We start from the raw sequence: 21,550 nt of genomic DNA on the forward strand, positions 1-21,550 counted from the left end.
TTTGTACATGCTCTTTTTTTTTGGTAGCAACTGTTATGGGAGCTGTAACTGCACATCTAACTACAATATAAAAAATCAAAATAATTGTTCACTGTGTACTGTCTTGTTTTCTCTCAGTGCTGCTGTAGGGTTTTGTTTCTATCCCAATCTAGGCAGACACAGGGTGCCCAGTGATGACCTGTTAGCCAAGCCACCAAGGCTCATAGTGAGGGCTACTCAAACCCAGGATTCCTAGATCTTTGTTTCTACCTGAAGCAGGGGAAGCAGCTCAGGGGAAGCAGCCACACAACTACATTCTATACAAGCCATTTATTTGAAATGCCAGCTATACGTAGGATAAAGTCAGTGTTACATGCTTCTCAGCAACAGTAGAAAAATAGAACCAGTGAAAACCTTTTTACAACTGTAATGATACTCAAAAGAGAAATGTATTGTTTTACAATGCATCACACAAGACTAGAATTCAAGTTTGGAGGTACCTAAATAAAAATACTATTTTTTTTTAAAAAAACACTATGTACAATTGAAGCGTAAACAAGTTTTACAAAGTACTGGTTATGCAGGTTGTAGAAAAACACTTGCATAGGACATGAAGTCAGTTTAAGAAAGTTTTCTGAGCCTTTAGCATTGAAGGCACTTGACTTTATACCAGTAACAACACAAGGACAAGAAACAAATTCTTAACACTGCCGAGGGCAGGGCTGCCTTCTGGCAGTACAGGTAATTACAGAAACCCCAAATGTGGTTTTACAGGTTTCCCTCTAAGCTGTTCCCTGCATTCAGCAGGGCTCAGCACCACCTCTACCATAGAAGCATAGAACTATTAGAAGAACAGTGCCTCAAACAGCATTAGTGTTCTTTCAAAAAAAAAAAACCCAAACCAGAAAACCAACCAAAACAACCAACCCAAAAACCCACACAAAACCCCAGCCCCCCCTTCCCAAACCCAAACCAAAGAAACCCCTAAAGACATACATTTGGGACATTCCAGGACCAAAACCCAAGGCTTACAAGTACAGGTGGCCACAGCCTTAATTTTTCTAAGTGAGAATCCTTAAGAACAGGAAAACACAACATGAAACTGCCAATCAACACAGCAGTTACTAATACACAGCTACAATAATTCTGTGAACAACAAAATAGTTCAAAGGAAGAATGTGTTTTAGGAATTAAGTTATTCATCCATATATTAAGGAAAAGAGGAGCTGGGTTTGGGGAAAGGGGAATAAGACCTTTTTGCATGTTGCTCACTAAATGCAAATCTGAGCTCTCTCTAACAGAACAAGTAGCATGACTGTCCCTCATTCAAAAAAACAATGTTTATACCTCTATCCTCAAGCAAAATAGTCAATAATCCATCATCTCCATCTAATTTACAGAAGGAAAAGGTGTCAATTTCCAGCCTAATCAGAAAGTGCTTCATGTAAACAAGGAGCTTCTGCACCAAAGTTTCAGTAGACAGAGAACAAGGAGTAGCAGGTAGCACAGGTACGTGTGGTGTGTGAGTGAGATGCAGGATGAACACTGGCTTCTGAATAATGGTGCCATGAAAAATGGTCTCACCCCTCTGCACATCCCAAGTAGGAAATCCTGCCCTGGAGTACAAAAATAAACTTCCAGTAATTCAAGAAATCCTTCTTTTCCACTTCAAACCAGCTGCCATCTTCTTCCCAATTCAAAATATGCAAGTGAAAACACAGATTGTCTACATGGCCCGATTGTCTTTGAGGCTTCAGAAGGACTTGTCTTTCATTCTTCATCTACTTTTAAACACTTTATTCATTCTTTTTAAAATACTGCTCAGTTCCTGAGATTTCAGAAACAATTCTGTATTCTAAAATGCAGACATGTCCTCCCCAGGCATTTCACACCAGCTTATTCCAAAGCATTTCATGATTTCCCTCAAACCATAACCTCAAAACTTCTCAGATTCATAAGCCTCACCCCCCCCCACCCAAATTTCAAGCTTTAAAGTTCTTTAAAGTTCTGTCTGTAGATCTAGTCCCACCTCTGCCAAAGTACACACTGCCACATCAAACTATGATAATCAAAGTAGTTTCCTGAAATACATCTATCAGTTTTAGGCAAAAATATTGAGAATAGTAAGTTTTCTGAGGAAAGCTGTAATTTTTTAGTAGTTAAGCTGTCAACACACACATGATGCAAGTCCAGGGAGTTTCAGGGTTCTTGTGTGCACTGGAAGTTACTGGTTCTAGTGAGCTGGTCTCATGCTGGTGAGGATGAGACCTTTGTGTGCAGTCAGACAGCACTGTGCTCAAATCTTCAGAAGAAGCCCAACGAGCCTCAGCCCCTTAGCCTGCAGCAGCACCATCCCCTCACTGACATCTTCTTGCATTTAACAATGTTTAACACCACAGTCCCATGGAAATCCCACAGACGGGTGATGAAGCACAGACCACCCACTGCCCTGACTGGGCAAAAAACAAAATGAAAAATGCTGACAGAGGAAAAAAACCTCCTGTCACCCACGAGACACATCACCTGCAGAGTTTAGGCAAGTGTCTGCTCCAATCCTACACCATGCTTTCCATGGCTGCATCTCAAAAGGAGCACCTGCATGTGTCTGCAGGAGACACAGAGTTTATTATTTGAAGACCCATATCTTCATTTAACTAGAAGCTATTTGGTAATTTGGAAATGCAGTATTCAATATATTTCAGTAACACTCTGTTGTTACCAGGACCTTCATACTTCAATGAAACACATTAGGTAAGTATCTGCCATCAACTAAAAACAAAAGTAAAGTTGCAGCAAGATTTCTGTTAAACAGTATTAAGCACTTTGAGCTGCAGGAAACAATTCAACCTAACTTTAAAGAAGTCCTTAGTTCACACCTGGGACCAGTTTTCTGCTACAGGTAAACTCATGATAGAAACTGCATTTAACTCCCCCCCCCCAACAGGACTTTACCAGCAATTACTACTCTGCAGTGGCATCAGATCCCTATCCTGAGTGCAATGAATTTGTGTTAAAACTGCACAGTGACTATTAAGGATGTACTTCATAACTGTAACTCTTCCCTTGGTGCTCTGCTGAACCCTGCCCCAGATCAGATCCTTCCCTCCTCACATCCTGTTAACAGGGGAATCTCATTTCTGTGCTTTCAAAAAGCAAATCAGGCAATGGAGGTGCAATTTAAAAGCCAAGGCTTCACAGGTGTGGTGATGCTGCAGCAGTGACTCTGCACTTGGATTCTGCTCACGGAACAGCCGCACCCGTGGGGCCAGGTAAGGAACACTGAGACTCACTGAGAGCGAAGCCCTTTGTAAGCACAGGCAGCAGAAAGCAAGGCCATGGGCTGTCACCCAGCACTGCTGGGGAGGGAACCCTCCCACGTGTTCAGGCAGCAGTGAAGATTCCCTGCCTCGTCCTCCTGACACTCCACAGCCAGCAGGAATCCGCTCACCTGGTCTGCGCTCACCCACCAGTGAGCAGCTGGAAGAACAAGTGATTACTGTAATTTTTACAGTACTTCTAGGTTCATTTCTAAATGGGCAAATCAGCAATTCTAGTCTGCCTAGTAAGTGCTTCCTGCTTCTAGGTGATCATGGAGTCCCTCCATGGTCACAACCAAAACAGAAGTAAACAGACTCGTACTGTCATATTCCAGTGAATTTCACAGGAATTTGGATTCCTAAATATCCCTCTGGATTCTTAAAACCCCAAATATAATTATTGAAGTGGGTTTGCTATGTCTATAAAGATAAGACCAGCTGCCAGAACTTTCCAAACAAAAATATTAGATTGGATTCTTGCCATAGTTGTAAAAATCAGAAAGATTTCAATCTAAACGAACAAACAAAAAAAATCCAACTAAAAATGTAGGTTTTTTTGATGTGCTGTTCTTTGGAATTCCTATAATTAAAAAATAAAAGCATTGTTATCATCTCATAAGAAAATACATTTCATAATGTGCAACCCAATGCACATAGGGAATCGGCATGTGAAAGGGTAAATGCAAAAGTATGAAAATACAGTCCTTTAAATGTGACATTAAAGTTTAACATATTAGTACAAAACTAATACACTAAAATAGATGTACAGGTGCAAAAGGCTACCAGGTTGTAGAAAAAAGGTACCAGTTTCTGGTTTTTTTGAAAAGGCTTAATTAAATCTGCTCCCAAAAAAAAACTGCAACAAAATAAACCCAGAAGCAGCATTAAAACCAAACTGATAACATGCTGTCTCTAATAAAGCAATGTATGTACAAAAGAAGTGAGCGAAGCTGAATTTTTCTGCTGGCATGAAAGAATTTCTGACAGAAGTCAGGCCAAAAGTTGCAAGGAATGGGATGTTTACAACTCTTAGGCACAGAGAAATAGTGGAGGTTGCTTTCATAGGGCAGATTTTTTGTACAGGAAGTCTGGTTTGTTTGGAGACCTCCTTCCTCTGCTTACTCCATCTTCCCTTTCCAAATCTGCATTTCTCTGTGCTCCATGTTCCAAGGGCTCATCATCTGCCAGCCTCCTGCCGGGTCTCTCTTCGGGCACGTCAGAGCTGTATGCAGAGAGTGAAGGTCTGTTGGAGGTTAGCCCATAGGTTAAATCTGTTTCCATTTTTGCCCTTCCCCTGACGTGAACAGGGCCATTCCCAGCATTTTCCTGGGTAGCCAGTGCCAAGTCCAGTCGCTGGGGAGGTTGCTCTAAGACATCGAGGTGTATTGGCTCATTCTTTTGCCTGTGTTGATGCCCATCTTGTGAGAGCAGGTATTCCCTCCTAGAATCCTCTTGCTTTTTAGGAGATATCTGGGAAGGTAGATAGGCTGACTTTAAGCCACTTGGTGATGCCTTATTGTGGCTGTACAAATCTGGGCCAAAATAAATGCCTTGTGAAGGTGAAGGACTGTGCCTGTTGGGTGCTGGAGTAGAGGGTCTGCATGCAGCATTAGAGAAGTCATAGAAGTCAGGATACTCCTGCGGATTTTCTCGAGCATCTATTTTTTGCTCTATTGCATGTTTTTTCCGAGAAGTAGGTATGTGTCTGTTCTGAATACATGAAATGTGCTGGGGTGGGCCAGGCCCTACCTCTGTAACTGCCTGGCTCAGCTCCGTGTCCACCGTGAGCTCTGGTAATCTTCTGTCCTTCAAAGACATTGCGGACACACCCATCGCGATGTCTGGCATCAGTTCATTTAGCAAGGGCTGAGTACACTGCAAAAGAAAAGAAATTGGTTCATGGAAGCAAAGACAAGAGCTAAACACAAACTGTATTTAGGGTGTTTTTTTAAATTCAAAATAGCATTTTCTTGATCTACTTTAGTCTTGCCAACTTCAGGCTACAACTTTCCTGCACTGTTTAAAGAACACGTCTATACGCCAACCTTCACCTTCCTGCTTCTTTCCTTCGTGAAGCTGTTGTGACACAACTACAGCTCCTCTTAAATGCATCTTGCCTTGAACATGCAGTGAAGGACACTGTAATGCTGAAATTCTTAAAGGCAGGCCTGCTTTAAGCCAATTAGAGTTATCAAACCAAACAAGGTACTTGGTGCAGAGCCAAACAAATGGTTTGTCACAGCACCCAGTTCCAGTGCAGGGAAGCCACAACTCACATGTGTCATCACTACAGACACAACCCTCCTGCTAGCATTCCCCACTTTAAAGTAAGTAAACTGCAGACACGTGTGCAGAAGAGCTTCAGGGCTTGGGGGAGCATCAGTTACAGGGCTCACTAGATCCACAAGAGTATGTGCAAGCTGTTGTTATTCTCCCTACCCCATGCTTGCTTCAGTGCAGAACTGCTCATACTACAGCCTTCCTGACAGAAGAGTGAAAATTTCTGCTTACATTTATCATTTCTCATGAAAGCAACTTTAGTAATCATTGATTAATAGTAATCACTGATTAATAGTAATCACAAATTGCAGAAAGAATACAGAACAAAAATATCACCTATATTAAGCCTATGCTCCCTCTTGTGTTACTTATGGACATGTTCTAGCAGAAATATTTCTGATATGAAAAGGGTTACTATATAGTTTCCTTAGGAAAGTCAGTATTGAACAAAGAGTGACATCCTATGAACGGCACTTTTGACCAAACAATGGCACACATTTCTAATATGAAGTTATGAATTTTATTCAAAAATAGAAAAAGAAGTGCAATATATGTAAGACAATTTCAAATGTGAATAAAATCAAATCCATTTATCCAGTCAGAATTCAAGGATCAAATCTGCAGTCCTTCAACTATGCACTGACAGTTTTTTCACTGCAGAAATAAATTACCAAATTCTTCATTCAGCACTTCCTGCATTTCACAAAGCTATGTCTTTACTGGATATCTTATAGCTCATTGTTTTTATTGCATCACACTGTAGTTCAGCAACTATAATGACTGTTTTTAAATGCTGTAACAAACCCCTTTGTATCAGCAATTACCAGTTTCTGCTTGCCAATTCCTTTTCAAATACTTCCCAGCTGTAAAGCTCTCATACTCTTCACACATGTATAAAGGGAACCTGTTTACTTCAGACTACTTACCTGTAAAGAGCCAAAATATTCCCACTACTTCTACCTGTGAATTACAGCGTGCAGTCTACAACTGAAGTTGGCTTATGCTTTGTTTTAGTGTAGAGCAAACTACACTTGTCATACAATGGGCAGCTGAGGTCTCTTGGTCTGTTCAGCATGGAGGAGACTGAGGGGAGACCTCACTGCAGTTACAGCTTTCAGTGAGGGGAAGAGGAGGGGCAGGCACTGAGCTCTTGTGACCAGTGACAGGACTGAGGGAATGGCCTGAAGTTGTGTCAGGGGAAGTTTAGATCGGATATTAGAAAAAAGGTTCTTCACTCAGAGAGTGGCTGGGCACTGGAACAGACCATGAATATCCAACTCAGGATATTCTGTGATTCTATGGGTTCAGAAGATTCCTGAGTGCCATTTGCCCCTCCACTAATGCTCCTGCCCTGGAATGTCTGCTCTCCCAGGGATTAGGGCATGCCTTTGGGACAGAGAATGCTGACAGACAGTTCGGGAGAAAAACCTAACCAACAGAGACGCCCTTCTTAATTAACAAAGCCAAGTCGCTTCATCGTAAGAATTCTCTGCAGCTCCTACGATGAGGTACTTTGAGCAGCCAGAAACGAGCAAAAGAGGAGAAATGGCAGCACTTACTGCCTGTTTCTCAGCTGCCATCACGGCTGCCGCCACGGTCTGGCGGCCCAGCGCGGCGCTGCTGGCGCAGTCGGGCGGCGCCGCCTTGGCGCCCGGCAGGTAAACGGGCGGCGCCGCCTTGGGGGCGCCCCGCGAGTGGAACACAGAGTGGTTGCACGGGTAGGAGAAGGAGCGGGAGGGATGTTGACTTGGCACCCTTTGTTTCCAGCCCACTTTGAACTGGTTGTGAAGAGGAGTTGCTGGTGGGTGGTATGGAGGTGGAGGAGGGGGCAGTGGTGGATGGAAGGCCACGAAAGAGTCCAGTTCTGTAAACATGGTTTCTGCAGTGGGAGTGCTGTTGACGCGACATCGTCCAGACTGTCTCACTGTCAGCAGTGGGCTTTCATCCCCAAATCGCTCATCAGGGAAGAATTTGTGAGGATTCTGCAAAGGTAAGAAACCCGGAATGTAACAAGACAAAATAGGAAGCAATCTAGAAAAATCTCCCAAACTGAACTCTCAGAAACTTGCTAATACTGCAACTGCCTGGCTGTGCTACATACAAGCTCACCAACACTCATGGTGACTACAGCTACCGCACAAAATAGACTGGATTTTTAAAAAGTAAGACAAGCAGCATCAGATTCATGCTAAGTTGACCAACAAATGCATTTGCTTTAGCATGAATGTATAAACAGAAGAGGGATTTTCAGTTTCCCAGTACTGACAAGTACTGTGCAGACCTACAGCATAAGTTACCATTTTTTCTCCTCTCTGTTTTAAGAATAAATAATAATCTAGGTTTCAAGTTATGGTTCTACTGTTCTCATCAACTCTCTCTTCAGCAGTTTTATTTTGTCCCCAAAAATCTCTGTCAGTAAGAGCCTCCTGAACAACAGTGACTCTTGAGAAAACTATTATACATTCACTTAGAGCTTTATAACATCACATACATCAAATGCAACTGGCGTTTGCACCTGAACAGTCCCACAGGCATTTCAAAGCAATTGTGCACCTGCATGTATGCACTGCAAGCCCTCCTACTGCAGGGTAGGGAGGCAGGTCCCCCAGGGTCCTGCACAGCCACTCCTCATACCTGCAGGAGCTCGGCGGCAGCGTCCGAGAGGCCGAACTCGCGCAGCACGCGGATCTGGATCTCGTAGCTGACGGTGGCGCCCTCCCCGCAGTTCAGAGCGTAGGCTCTCTGCACCTGCTCCGTGTGGCGCAGCTCCTGCAGCCTCCTGATCATCTCCTTCACAACCAGGAGACCTGGAACTGCAGGGATGACAGAGATGGGGTGCGGGTAAGAGAGTCCTTCTTTCAACTGTGAGACAGGAAGTTTGATTGCAATGGTTGGATTTGCTCTGAAGGAAAAATCTAACATCAGGCTGCCTTGGCTTTTTCTCCTTTAAGAAGCATTCTGCCAAGAACTGTTCAACTTACACGTGTTCCATGGAGCATCATTAAGCCACATGGGACGACACACATCATACAAATGATAAAAACATACACCGGTTCTCCAGCTTCTGCTAGAATGAGCCACAAATGGGGCTTTCTTTGCAAACCCCTTATGATGCAGGAATTCCATGATTTGAGGTGGGGGCAGGATATCTTAAATAACAACTGAATGTTCCCTGATGAATTGCACAGGCCAAGAATTCATTGATTTTTTTGGCATACTTCATACTTGTAATGCAGTTCAACAATCACAAGACCATAACACCAGCATGTAACTAGAGAAAGAGCATTTTACAAAAGTTACACAAACTGTAAGCCAAAAAAAGCCTGTTAAAATTATGTTGTTTTATGCAGTCATATTGAAATAATTTTTAAAAAACCATTCCAAAAGAAAGTAATGTATAATTTTGGGTATTTATCCTATTGCAAAACTTTCTCCTGCCACTTCTTACTTCTGTTTGATGATGAATTATATTTCTCTGTGGTGTTTCTGTCCTAAGGAAAATGTGCATATAAATAGAGAAGACAAATCCAGATCTCTAAGTGTTTAAGTCCTGGCATCTGATCCTTTACCAGCTTTACAAGTGTTATGTATTACCATGACCAGATGTCTGTAATGAAAACTCATAAAAATTAAGCAGATCATACAGTGAGTGTGAAAGGACATTTGCATTACAGAGAAGCAGAAAACCCAATATCACATAATTACAACTGGTCCCAATTTCACAAAGTTTACATTGGTATGTGAAGGAATATATGCAGTGCAAAATATTCCCCCCCTCAGTGGAGTTCCTGTACTGAGAGGAGAGGGAAGAAACCCTTTCTAACCAGCCTTCAAGGCTTGTAAATAAGTCTTCTATGGTACCCCACACACACTTAAATTCTTCTGAAAAATCATGATTTAACAGCCAGATGTTTAGCTACAGTCAGCATTTTGCTAATACTTAAAGAAGAGGATCTAAGAGAGGTCTGAAGCAGTTCTCCAAACTAGTAGGCATAAAAATTATATAAGGTTTTCATTAAAAAATAATGTCTTCTCAAACTCGGGTTTATTTTGGTTTTTTTTAAATTATTATTTATCAGAAACACATGGAAGAAAGATTATGTATATAAAAAAATACAATCCTCTCATTTGCAGGATTTCTAACTCAGACTGAAACTGGAAAATGTGTGAAGAAGCCCAACCACTTGCAGAACCTGGCCTCAAACAGAGCAGGCTCCAGCTGAACTCATTTTACAGCAGTGCTGCAGGAGGAGCACTAGCACACGCTGCCAGCAGGTTTGTGCAAACCCAGTCCCCAGGCAGTGGGATCTGGCAAGGAGAAGCAGGGACAGAGGGCACAGCCCAGCTGTGAATCCCCCAGGACACGGAGGTGACGCTGCCCAGCTCTCCCCAGCACTGCCCGTGCTCCATCCATGCTTCAGGAGGGGTTCCTGCACAAGACAGAGCTTTACAGCCTTTAACCTCCTCACATTGACTGGGTCCCATCTGCCCATTCTAGCAAAAAGGCATTGGCAAACCAATCCATTCTTTTGCTTAATTACAGGACTAAGCAGAGCAGACAGTTGCCAGGACACAATTCCTGCACTCCAACTACTGGCCAAGCTCAGAGCTCAAATCTGTGTTCAAATCAAAGGACTAGCAATAATTCCTACCTATTAAATTGTCCAGAACCAAGATGCAGGGGAGTTTCAGATTGGTCAAGATGTCTCATGCTTGTAAATAGAGCCAGATTTTTTAGGAACATGAGAACACTGAAGACCTCTGAGTTGCCTTTCTCAACTTCTTTGGAAATGAAGATGGAGCAAGGTGTTATCAAAGCCCTATCTAATAAGAAATACTTTATATTCAATTAATGGAAAGTATATTTACACTTTTCTGGGGAGGAAAGTCCAAGTAAACTGCTGAGAGCTCCAAATTACTAAACAAACAATTGGTACTTTTATCAAATTTTTCAAACAGAAGTTTTCAGAAGCTCCTTTTCAGCTTTATCAAGCTTCTTCCCAGAAGCAAACAGATCAAAACCATTTTACAAATTTTCCTAGAAATCTTATAACTAAACAGTGTTTCAAATCTTCCTAATACTTCAAATTAAATTCTCTTGCAGCAATTTCAATCCATTACTTTTGTCCTGGCTCTAACATCTGTAAGAATAGCTTATCTACCTCCTTTCAATGTAGTTGACTGAGGAGAGACATAATTGATACACAAAGAGCTTATAAAATGGGGAATGCCATAGGCACAGTGATTTCCACTTCCTTCACTGAAATAAAACTTAATCTTGGTCATTTAGCTATCTAATCCTGCACTCTAAAACATCAACTGACCCTTCCAACTTGTCATCAGTTGCAAGTTTTGCCAGTGTTTTCTCTATGCACACTGAGTATTAATGGGACAGGGGAAAGGCAGGAAAAGCTAAATGCTTTAGGAACTCCACTAGATACATTCTTCTAGTCTGACACAAAAAGATAATATCCATAAATGACAAAATATATTTAGTATGTATTTTCCTAGCTTGCCTGTAGGGAATGTCACACCAATCATCCTGAAGTCAAGAGAGGACATATTTATTTGAGCCTATAAAAATGTACTCTGACACATTTTTCCACAAGGAATTAAGCTGGTTTGGCTTCAAAGCTAAAGTAGATTTGGTAAACTGAAGTAAATGTGTTTTGAGTGCCCACTTCCAGTACTTTTTTGGCATACTGAGTTCAGCTGATTTCAAGTTATGTTCTCTAGCTTTTGATTTTTTAAAGAAATTTTCCAGACTCACAGATCTTACCTACAGCAGACAATCAGTTTGCAGATAACTGAGAACCCTGTAGAAAATTCTGAGAATAGAGAGCCAGGCTCCAGCAGGTGTTCTACTGCGTTTAACCAGTCCAAGGGTTTTGCTCTCTAATTAGTTACTGCCCTCCAAAACCAGTTAAGGTCTTTAGGACAGACCAAAGCAAAAGGAGTGTTCCTGGTGCAGAATCACTCTCTGAGGAAATGATGCTGTTCAATAAGGTGACACTCACTGCCCCCAGGCCCAAGCACGCACACAGGCAGGGGAAGCTGTCAGCAGCTCACCTGGGATCTCGTTGGCTATAACTGAGGGAGGGCTGCTCTGGTTGGTGCTGACTTGCTGGTGGGTGATGAGGTGGCAGCACTGGGGCACGGCGTTGTTCACCATGTACAGCGTGTCGGGCACGTTGGACATCCGCACCATGCGCAGGCGCACGAGGTCGGTCTGCTCCACCATCATCTCATCCAGCACCGACTGCAACGACAGCCCAGGCTCTCATCAGGGCACTGCCACAGCCCTGCCACTGCTGCAAGCACAGCCCAGCCATGCCTACAGCACAGTAACTGCCAGCTCACAAACAACCTCTGGCTTTTCAGCAGCATTTTCTATGCAGTTTTCCAGCTGTGATCATAGCTGAGTTTCAGAGCTACGAGCAGGTGGGAGAATGGTTTGGGAAGGATGCTTTGTTTGTTTTAACCTGTCAGATTCTCAAGGCCAGACCCCCTCTGGACTTAAAACAATTACTGCCTATGAGTCTCAATTTTCTGTGCCACTGAGCAGAAGGCACTAGCCTGAAAATGAAACATGTTTTCCTCAGATATCTTAAAGAATAGAAAAGGATTTATGCCTAGCCTTTGAAGCTTCTTAATTAAGATCAAACAAATTTATTTCAAAAAAAGGGAGACTAGCAGGGGAGTGAAAAAAACAAAATCAAATATCACTCATTTGCATTTTTTTCATTTTACAATAATTAAACTATCTATAGGAGCAGTAAAGTTACCAGAGACTACGTATGAGTCCTCTCCGTACGGTTAAAAAGCTTTAAAATGCTTTAAAAAATATTACACAGTATAATATGAAACCAGTACTAACAAGTAGGAATTCTGACAGGGGTATGGAGGTTGCTAGAATGCAGTTTTTACTTTGGATAAATACTAAAGCATGTTCACTGCATACACCTGAAAAGTAAGAGTCAGCTTTCACCATGTTTTTGTTGGTTTTAGCAATCCAAGACACAACGAGAACATTTTAACCAGCTAGTCTTCCTTTGCTGTTTTAGTGCCACCTCGCACTCCCTAAATGCTGCGCCCAAAATGCAAAATAGTTTTATTTCTTCCCTTTCCTTACAGAGGACATCAACAACATTTTATGCCTTTAGAAAACATTTTCTCTCCTAGGCACAGGGCAAAAGCTCCAAACTGACCAGAGCAGCTGTCAGAGTCTGCAGGTGATGTGAGTGTACACAGCTTTGCCTAACCCTCATTCTGCTGCCACCTGCACTGCTGGGACTCACAAGCTCTCAAGTCACAGCTGCCTGAAGAGGTGGCATTGGTCAGTGACACAAAAGGCTCCCATTCTGTCAAACAGAACGTGGCACATTCCTGCCCCACACAGCACCATCTCCACCCTGCCACAAACGCCACCACCAGAGATGCGACAGGACTTTGGCATGACAGTGCTCATGCAAGAAATGAAACAGGGAAGCGACTGCCTGAGAGGGAAACAAAGGACTTCATTCAACTTGGACACAGGATATTTATTCCATTTTGCGGAGGATCACAAGATTTTGGGTATGTTCTGATTCAAACAAGAAGATGAAACATCAGTCCTCTGCTGAGTGGAACAGCAGTTCCCCAGCCAGCTCTGGTGGGAGCTGGGGAGCCTGAAAGAGCTGGCACCAGGGTTGCTGACTAGCTGCAGACTGGGACTCCCAGGCTCTCACCTTGCCATCCGCCTGCCAGGAGGGCTGCCGAGGAGCTGGGCCGGCAAACTGGCTGGAAACCAGGGAGGTTTCCCTCAGAACGCTGCTTTGTTTCCGGTGGAATTTCATCAAGATCTGTCTTGCAAACATTTCAATTTCGACAAAAAAAAATTTTGTTGAAATTTTTCTGACCAGTTCTAGAGACTTGAGCCTGGTGATCAATCTTGTAAGTCTTGTTAAACTGAAAATGTTAGTATTTTAGGCCAGTACATGTAAAGAGACACAAAACATCCCAAAATCTTTCCCTGTTTACAGAACCCCCTGGTGACTCCAATGTGAGAACAGTCAAGTGTTGCTGATATTACCTTAGCCTCCTCCACATACGGTGAGAACAGTCTTGGCCGCACATATATCCCAGCATTTTTTTGCCGCAGCCAGGCATTTGACTTTCCACCTTCTGATGTTGGTAGCATGTCTGAAGGAGGAGTACTAATCAGGCCTCTCTTCATCTTTAAGAATCAAGAAAGAGTTTTAAGGGTTTTTAAATATTAATACGGTAAAAACTTGCAATAAATGTATTTTTTACACTGAATCCTTACACCGCTGATTTTTCTTTACCCTTTTGATAGATTTAAAGAAGGCAAAACCTAACCAGAGTGTTATACATCTATTACTCTCAATGATAACATTATAGAAATTCATCTTTAAAATAAATAAAAACCAACACCCACCAAAGCAAGAAAACTTCACACCTGAACACTGTAACATGTGAAGTACAAAGAACCCAGAGATGGTATTTGCATGAGACTACTGACTTACTGCATCACTCAGTACTTCACTGTTCATGGGTAAGATGTGCTCAATGCGGACAAAAGGTAAAAGTGGAGACAGGATCTCCCTCAGCTCTTCAATATCAAGATCTCTCCTCTTCACACCTCTTTTATTCACACTGTGAGCAGTACCACTGAGTAAATTAGGCTCTGTGGGAAGGAATAAGACATGATAAGTTTTCATCAGAAAGTTTAAAGAGGATAGTGGGAGGTACAGGGCTTACAGAAAGTTATAGAAAAGGAAGGGAAATTCTCATTTTCTATCAGTAGCACTCATCAGCACTGTTCCACAAAACTAACAACTGAACATGGCACTTGCTGCTATGTTGACAGGGTGGTGGATTGGTCAAAGGTTGGACTCCATGATCCTGGAGGTATTTTCCAACCTAAAGGATTCTATGATTCTACCTCACACCTGAAAATCTTACATGAAGCATCCATGAGACAGGTTCAGTTTATACCAGCCCAGCTCATTGGCACAGCTGCCAGTTTCAAAGTGTAAGCCAGGCAGAAAATACAAACATAGCATTTATAATAAACATTTGGAAAGCTCTATTAAGAGCTATGCTATGAAAGCAGTTGTACCTTTCTGCTAGCAGTTCCCCCAAGGACTCTTTCCTGTAGCTCCTCTGCCTTTCCCCAGCAATTTTTAGACTTTCTACAAATTAAGGTCTGAAGAGTCCTCAGGGATACATTATTCTAGCTTCTTGTGAAACCACTTCAGTAACACGGTGTCAAGCCCACTCAAATTGCTCTCATGGTCTCAGGATACCTATCTGTACCAGAGGTGGCATCTTTCTGGAGACAGCAAGATGGCCACAGAGCCCACACGTATATTTTAGGTATTGTGCCTATCCTGAATTTGACTGACTAGCTTCCCTTTTTGAGGAAACCTGACAGATATACCCACACTCACATGGTGCACACAGCTCAAGTTTTGGCCACAGCTCACTACATTCTCTAATGCTCTGAGGCATTTTAGTGACACCATCACACATTCAGAGCTGCAATATAAGGAGTGCCACTGAGGAATTTAGATGAAATTACTAGACCAAATCTGGCCCTAATCTGACAGAATTTGGCGTCTATTTCTGCTTTTGTTCATTGTGTTATCTAACGATCCCAGATAAGAGATGTGAGCTGTTTACTTAATGAATTCCAGAGCAAGAAGCTGTGCAGTGATCCCAAAGGAGCAGCTTCTGTCCCAGCCCAAGTCTGTTACTGTTTAACTGGCACCATTATGTTCTAATGTGCTCTAGGACAAACACTTGGAAAATCAATCCTGTTTTGGAAATAGGTAAATATGCACTCAGGACAATAGAAGCACATCCTTGAACTAGCTTTTTGTCATATTTCATAAAACATGTCCATGACAAAGCAGTTGTATTGCAAGCAGTAAAAGTGGATTTCAAAAGCATGGCCAGCCTTCCCAAGACAGCAGTTAGACTGTGACTGCTCTGTTTTCACTCAGGCAGGTTCTTCCCTTTCTGTCCCACTTGTGGCACTGTGTGACTGACACTTTGTAGTGCAGGTGAACTACAGGATCCTTGCATTTGCTATTTGCCACTATAGCAATCATGTGCATCTAGGCTCATAAAAATACATTTACATCTACTTTAGGGAAAACACTGGTACCACTTGTTGGCTGTTTCTCACTATCACAGATTCCTGTTGGAGAGACACTCAAACTCAAGTGAAAGGCTGACACAGTAAACTAAGAGTAAGACTACTGTGAGAAGCCTGCATAACAAGATACTGCAGGGGGATTTTATCGGATTAATTAGCTACAAGAAAATTAATTGAGACAACAGGAAGCAGACTTCAAAATCAGACAGTCATAGAGGTTGAAAGGACCTCTGAAAGTTTGGTACAGTCACAACCAACGGCCTTTTCCCACACCTCCCCTGGTAAGGTACAACACATTGCCTTTCACTGCATCCAGCTGGGATGTGAATACCTCCAAGGATGAAGACCCCACAACTAACCTGGGTAACCTGTGCCAGTGTCTGACCACCTTCTCAATTTCTTGCATTTCAGTTAATGCCTCATTGCCTCTTATCTTCTCCTGGGTGCCAAGTGAAAAGTGTTGTTCTATTTTCTTTGCTTCCTGCCATTAGATATTTATAGACTCTGCTAAGATCCCCTCTAAGCCTTTTCTTCTTCAGGCTAAACAATCCCATCTTCCTCAGAATGCTGTGCTCTCATTTTAGATAACAAAACCTTTAAACAAAGCAAGAGCATTTGCTTTCTTTTGACTATACTATGGACAAAGTAGATTGAATTTTCCTAAGTTACAGGGAACTTAGGGAGTTACAGAAAATAGACTCACAAAATAGAACTGCCATAAATTTTGGTTCATTTGGTTTAGTACTTCATGGTTTAAAGGATCCTCACCTCGATCTGCTATCCTCTTCATCAACTGGTGTTCTCCCCATTTAATCAGATATTTAAGAATATCTTGTTCACTTGCCTGTAGAAAAAGAAAGTCAATAATCTGTATATGCTTAATGTCACATGCACACACACAAAAGAAAAAAACACAGACCTTTCACAGCTCTAAAGAAACACAGCTGTACCTAAGCATGAAGTTTTTGCACTTTATGATCTGCTTTCCAATTTCTCCTAATATTTTAAGCTTTGCTACAGGTATATCACCACCATAATTTCTAGATTCATATTACTTACTGAATCCCTAGGAAGAGGAGGAAGTTTTGTACAGAAGGAAAAAAATTATTTAGTATGAAAACTTACAGTATAAAGTTTTAATTACTAAATTTAATTAAAGGGGACAGTTCTACCTCTGGGTGTTTCAAACTTTTGTTTACCATTGCAAATTCAGCAATATAAGCTCTCGTGGAAGATCAACAGTACTGTTAACTGTAATTTCTGAAGTGTTTCAAGTGAACAAAACTTTTTAAAAAAGACTTTAAATAATCTCTAGCACTTAACTCTCATAAAAAAAGTGAAATTGAGATGAATGTAGTTAAAAAAAAAAATAGTAATCTTTAAGCTATTAAAGGGTGGTCATCATTATACAGATGTGTCCCCTGAAAGCAATAGCTGCAAAAATTCAGAATCTTTCTGTTGGCCAGTACGGTTCTCTCCCCCTAGAAACACACAATCACTGAAGGCAAGTCAGAGGGGAAAAAAAATTCTGCAATACCTGTTAGAGAAGATATTTTTCTCTCTCCATGAAAATAAATTGAGTTTTCCAAGCCATTTCTAGTTGATTAGCTCCCACTGCCCCAAATTAGCATGTGTGCTGTTACAGCAAAACTATTCCCACCATGTAATTTTATAAATCTCTTAAACAGGCAAGGCAAATGTTAGGTTCAGAAATGCTTTGTTTAAAATAATTTGCATTCATTTATAAACTATTATTAGACTTGTAAGCAACAGCATATACCACATTTGGGTTGTGTTACAAGCCAAGAACAAAACTATTTTCTTAATCACCACTTCCATTTCATTTTTTCACATATTACAGAAGGAGTGCTTAGTGCATACAAACTCTCTTCAGCCCACAATTTAAAACCAACTACTCCCAAGCATTTCCAAGCAATGGTACAAGACATCCTGCCTCTAGCAGGACCAGCTGTTCTCTGCACTGCAGGTTACCTGTAAATAGTCAGACTGAATAGCTGTGAGCAGGTGGTCCTTGCTGAGCTCGTAGAAAACCTCTGAAGTCATGACCTGGGTGAACTCCTCACAGAGGAAATGCAGTGCTTGGCGATGCACCCACTTGGAGCCGTAGGGCTGAGAGCTCCACTTCAGAATGGCAATCAAGGTGTCCAGAGAGATGCTCTCAGCAATAATATCTTCACAGCCTACAAAACAAGGGCAGCAACAGTGCTGTTACATAGACCCTTTCACCCTGAAGGAATAATACATGTGGGCAAATCTGTAACAGAAGGGGTTATTTATACCCAGTGAGAGTAAAGATCTGTAGGGTGCCCTACAGGGTAACCTACAGATCAAGGTTATAATTTATGATTCCAATATACATTATTTACTTTCTAAAGGCATATGAAGCATCATGGCTGCTGGCATGCCTGGATAAATAACTGTAAAGCTGGTTCAACACAATCAGAATCCCCTTTGGTTATCTGAATGTGTAACACATTTTAACATTGAGGATTCGAGTCACTATTGTTTGCAGCAGAGTCACACAAACCCATGAACTGTAACAAAGGTGGGATTTTCGCTTGTATCACTTGGGTCATGGAGCCACCTGAGACAGACCACACAGAGGAGAAGAAACACAGGCTACAACAGTGTGGGTACTCGGCTACTTGGTACAGGATGAGGGCAGCAAAGCATCATTTTCTGACTCACAGAGAAGGCAGGAAGCAGTGGATGGCTGCTCCAGGCCACCACGATGGCCTCAGTATCCAGAGGTGCCAGAACAGGGAGCACATCCTCTGACAGGGAAGCAGAAGGGAGGCAGATTTATGGAGTCTGCTACAGCTCCCTCCCTACCCACTGCTTTATTAGGATCTACTCTTTTAGAGGGTACATATCTTCTGAAGGAGAGAGAGTATAGTTAAAACTCCTGAAGGGAAATGGAGCTGATTTGGAAGAAATGAGGGAAGATATACTTTGGGAGGGCTGAAAACATGAGTACCTGGGACTATGGAGTTAAGACAGATGGTACCACCATGTTGATAACTTGAAGTCTCCAATAGTACTTTGCTGATTTCATTTGTACCTCTGGTTTAGCACAAAGATAGCAATTTAAAGAAAAATTTCTCAGAATTATACATTCCAGTCTCAACCCACTACAGCCACAAAATTACAGCTGTGCTTATGCCTGCCTGTAAGAAGTCCTCAGACAGTTGAGAGCTACATGTCTACACAGCAATTTTATTTCTTATACATCACCACTTTTCTCTCAGTTTCAAAGATACCTAAAAACTAAACTTCATTCTTTAGGGATATGTATCGCATTACTGAGCTCTTGAACTAAGCTGAGTAAAAAAGTGTTTAACACAGTAATCTCAATCCTAGTCAAGACAAAGACAGGTCTCCTGATGCTAGATCTTTTTGCACTGGCTGCATACATAGATAAAACACACTAGCAACAAGAGAAAACAAAAGAGAAATCTTACTTTTCTACAAAAGACAGCATACAGAATATACAGCATTCATTCCACTTCCACTTTAACTAATAATGTGAAAGATATGTTTTCAAGGAGTAGGTAGTAACAAGTGAACAAGCTTCTTCTTCAAGTAGGAGGGAATCTGTCAAAGGAGCTACTACTTAGAAGTCACTAAAATGAGAATTTAAACAGGAGGGTTAAGAAGGTAGTAGAGAGCAACAGTTTAATCATGAGACTGGTTATAAATTTACCTGTCCTATTAGACACACATATTTATATCCAATACCATAACAACCACAATGTGGTAACTGTAAGAACAATATTCTATCAATAAAATTTTCTAAGCTTTGCTTTAGCTTTTTTTTCAGGAATATGCCTGAATGTATAGAGATTTAGACTAGTTGATATTTAAGCAAAACCTTCCTCAATAAACAGCTGGATGATATTTTTTTTCACGTCTGATTCACCTGAGAAAAGGAAGACTGAATGCAGTCACTGACAGAAGGGCTACCCAAAGCACACATATTTCTAACCAATGCAGCATTACACTGTGAATCCCCAGACAGACTCTCCATTTGCTTCTCACAAAGGGATGAGTGGTGAGTCATGTTTCAACACAACTGCTTTGTCCTTCACCATTAATGAAATAGTGTGGCACTTCTCAGAGCCACCTATCTCCATGAGGTTACACATTATCATTACCACTACCAGTAAGAACAGATGCCTCATTATAGGTATTGACCTCTAAGCTGCATGGCAAGCACTGGCCTTAAGTGAGCAGTGCACAGGCAGCAAAGATGGGTTGGAGGCACTTGGAACATCACTCCAGTGACCTCCAGTACAGTAAGAGCAGAGAATGAGAACTGCTCTGAAATACACCCCATGGGCTGAGGTACAGGTTAGTCAAACTGCCCCCTCTAGATAGGGGAATTCCCCAGATTCCTAAAGGATGAAGTCTTAAGTCTTAAAGTTCTAGTCAAGAATCTGAGAAACAGTCTTAAACAAACAAACAAGAAACAACCATCCAAAACCCAACTTATCATCAAAACAAGCTCAAAATACTTCGGCATACGTCAGAAACATGAGTAAATGAAGTTTGAAGCTTTCCACTTCAGGATCCATTTTTACCCAAACAGCAAAGGGCTGACATTGCATTTAACTTTGTCATGCGAGTTTCTCAGCTTTCCTTTTGGGGCTCAAGAAAGGAAAATGTTAAATTAGCAACAAACCTGGCACATGAATGAAAGCGGTGACTAGTTGCAATTTGCTTAAGAGAGGAGTTTGACTCCCATGAATAAGAAAACAAATAGTTTGAAACCATTATTTAGAGTCATCTGCACTCAGCCTTTCCCTGCTAAATCCTAACACAATTTTTTTCCATGCAATTATTCTGCTTGCATGCAAGCTGACTTCAGCAGAAACTGCATTTCCCCTGAACTCTAAACATCACACATAAAGACTGTTCCATTTCAAAGGCAGTAAAGCAAACCACACACTGAAATCAGTCACCAGGAAATTCAAACTACAAGAGCAGAGACTTATCTCAAAATTAATGCCATTCCTAGTATTTCATGTGACATTTATTTTTGAAGTAAAGATGCCTCCCCCCTGAAAAGGCACCAGAAATGCAGTTCCAAAGATCTGAGCAACACCGATTTATAGAAACAGTGCATCAGCTCAGTCTCAATTCTTCTGTCAAGTTCAATTATTGCACAACTCACAATAATAATATAACATTAGGTGAAAGGCTCATTAAGGATGACTAACAAATAAAACAGCCTTTTTCCCAAGTAATTTTAGCAATGGGTCAGAAGTGTGGGATTATTAAAAGTATTTCTTCTGAAGTAAGCATAAGGTAATAATTAAAGTGTTTTCTGAGCTTCTAAATAAATTGGGGCAACCCAATTCTAGCTATGGAAGGAATCCAATTTCCTTTCTTCTTTGGCAGAAGTTTTTTCCTGCTTTAACAATCAGCCACTTGGCAAAAAAAGTAGTCATCTAATAGCCACAATATTGCTCTTCACAGTGGAATAGAACCTTTTTTCATGTGAATACTATTTTTTAATACTCAGGCACCAACAGCCTTCCCAAGATCCATCTCAAGTGTCCCACAGGCTTCTGTGACCATTACTATCCTTCAGAGATTCAACCTGGAAACTACAAAAAGCAAAGATAACTATCATTTTGCACAAATTTTGCTATTCCATGCATTCCTTTTGCTGGATGCCTATAGACCCTGCCTACCATCAAGTCCTGTCTGCTGCTGCAGTTCTCTCTCAAATGCAGTCTCACAGTCCTTCTAGACAGAAATAGCTTGAGCCCATGTTTAGCATTCTAGC

At 41.6% G+C, this 21,550-nt stretch overlaps 1 protein-coding gene across 2 annotated transcripts in view; it reads right to left on the reverse strand.

The window, feature by feature from the left end:
• Positions 1 to 294: 294 nt before the first annotated feature.
• The window catches only part of BTBD7 (BTB domain containing 7), a 50,566-nt gene continuing 29,310 nt past the window's right edge, over positions 295 to 21,550 (reverse strand). The window contains exons 4-12 of one of the 2 annotated variants that reach the window (XM_079309562.1): positions 17,731 to 17,939; positions 16,507 to 16,582; positions 14,102 to 14,262; positions 13,648 to 13,791; positions 13,304 to 13,417; positions 11,646 to 11,835; positions 8,211 to 8,389; positions 7,136 to 7,558; positions 295 to 5,171 (exon numbers count right to left, since the gene is read on the reverse strand). In XM_079309562.1, coding sequence (XP_079165688.1) covers positions 4,356 to 5,171; positions 7,136 to 7,558; positions 8,211 to 8,389; positions 11,646 to 11,835; positions 13,304 to 13,417; positions 13,648 to 13,791; positions 14,102 to 14,262; positions 16,507 to 16,582; positions 17,731 to 17,939 — 2,312 coding nt within the window. In that variant the 3' untranslated portion in view covers positions 295 to 4,355. The remainder of the gene's footprint in view (positions 5,172 to 7,135; positions 7,559 to 8,210; positions 8,390 to 11,645; positions 11,836 to 13,303; positions 13,418 to 13,647; positions 13,792 to 14,101; positions 14,263 to 16,506; positions 16,583 to 17,730; positions 17,940 to 21,550) is intronic. The other variant, XM_079309563.1, reaches the window with a different exon arrangement.

This window comes from Erithacus rubecula (assembly GCF_903797595.1).
Source record: "Erithacus rubecula genome assembly, chromosome: 6".
In the NCBI taxonomy this organism is placed as follows: domain Eukaryota; kingdom Metazoa; phylum Chordata; class Aves; order Passeriformes; family Muscicapidae; genus Erithacus; species Erithacus rubecula.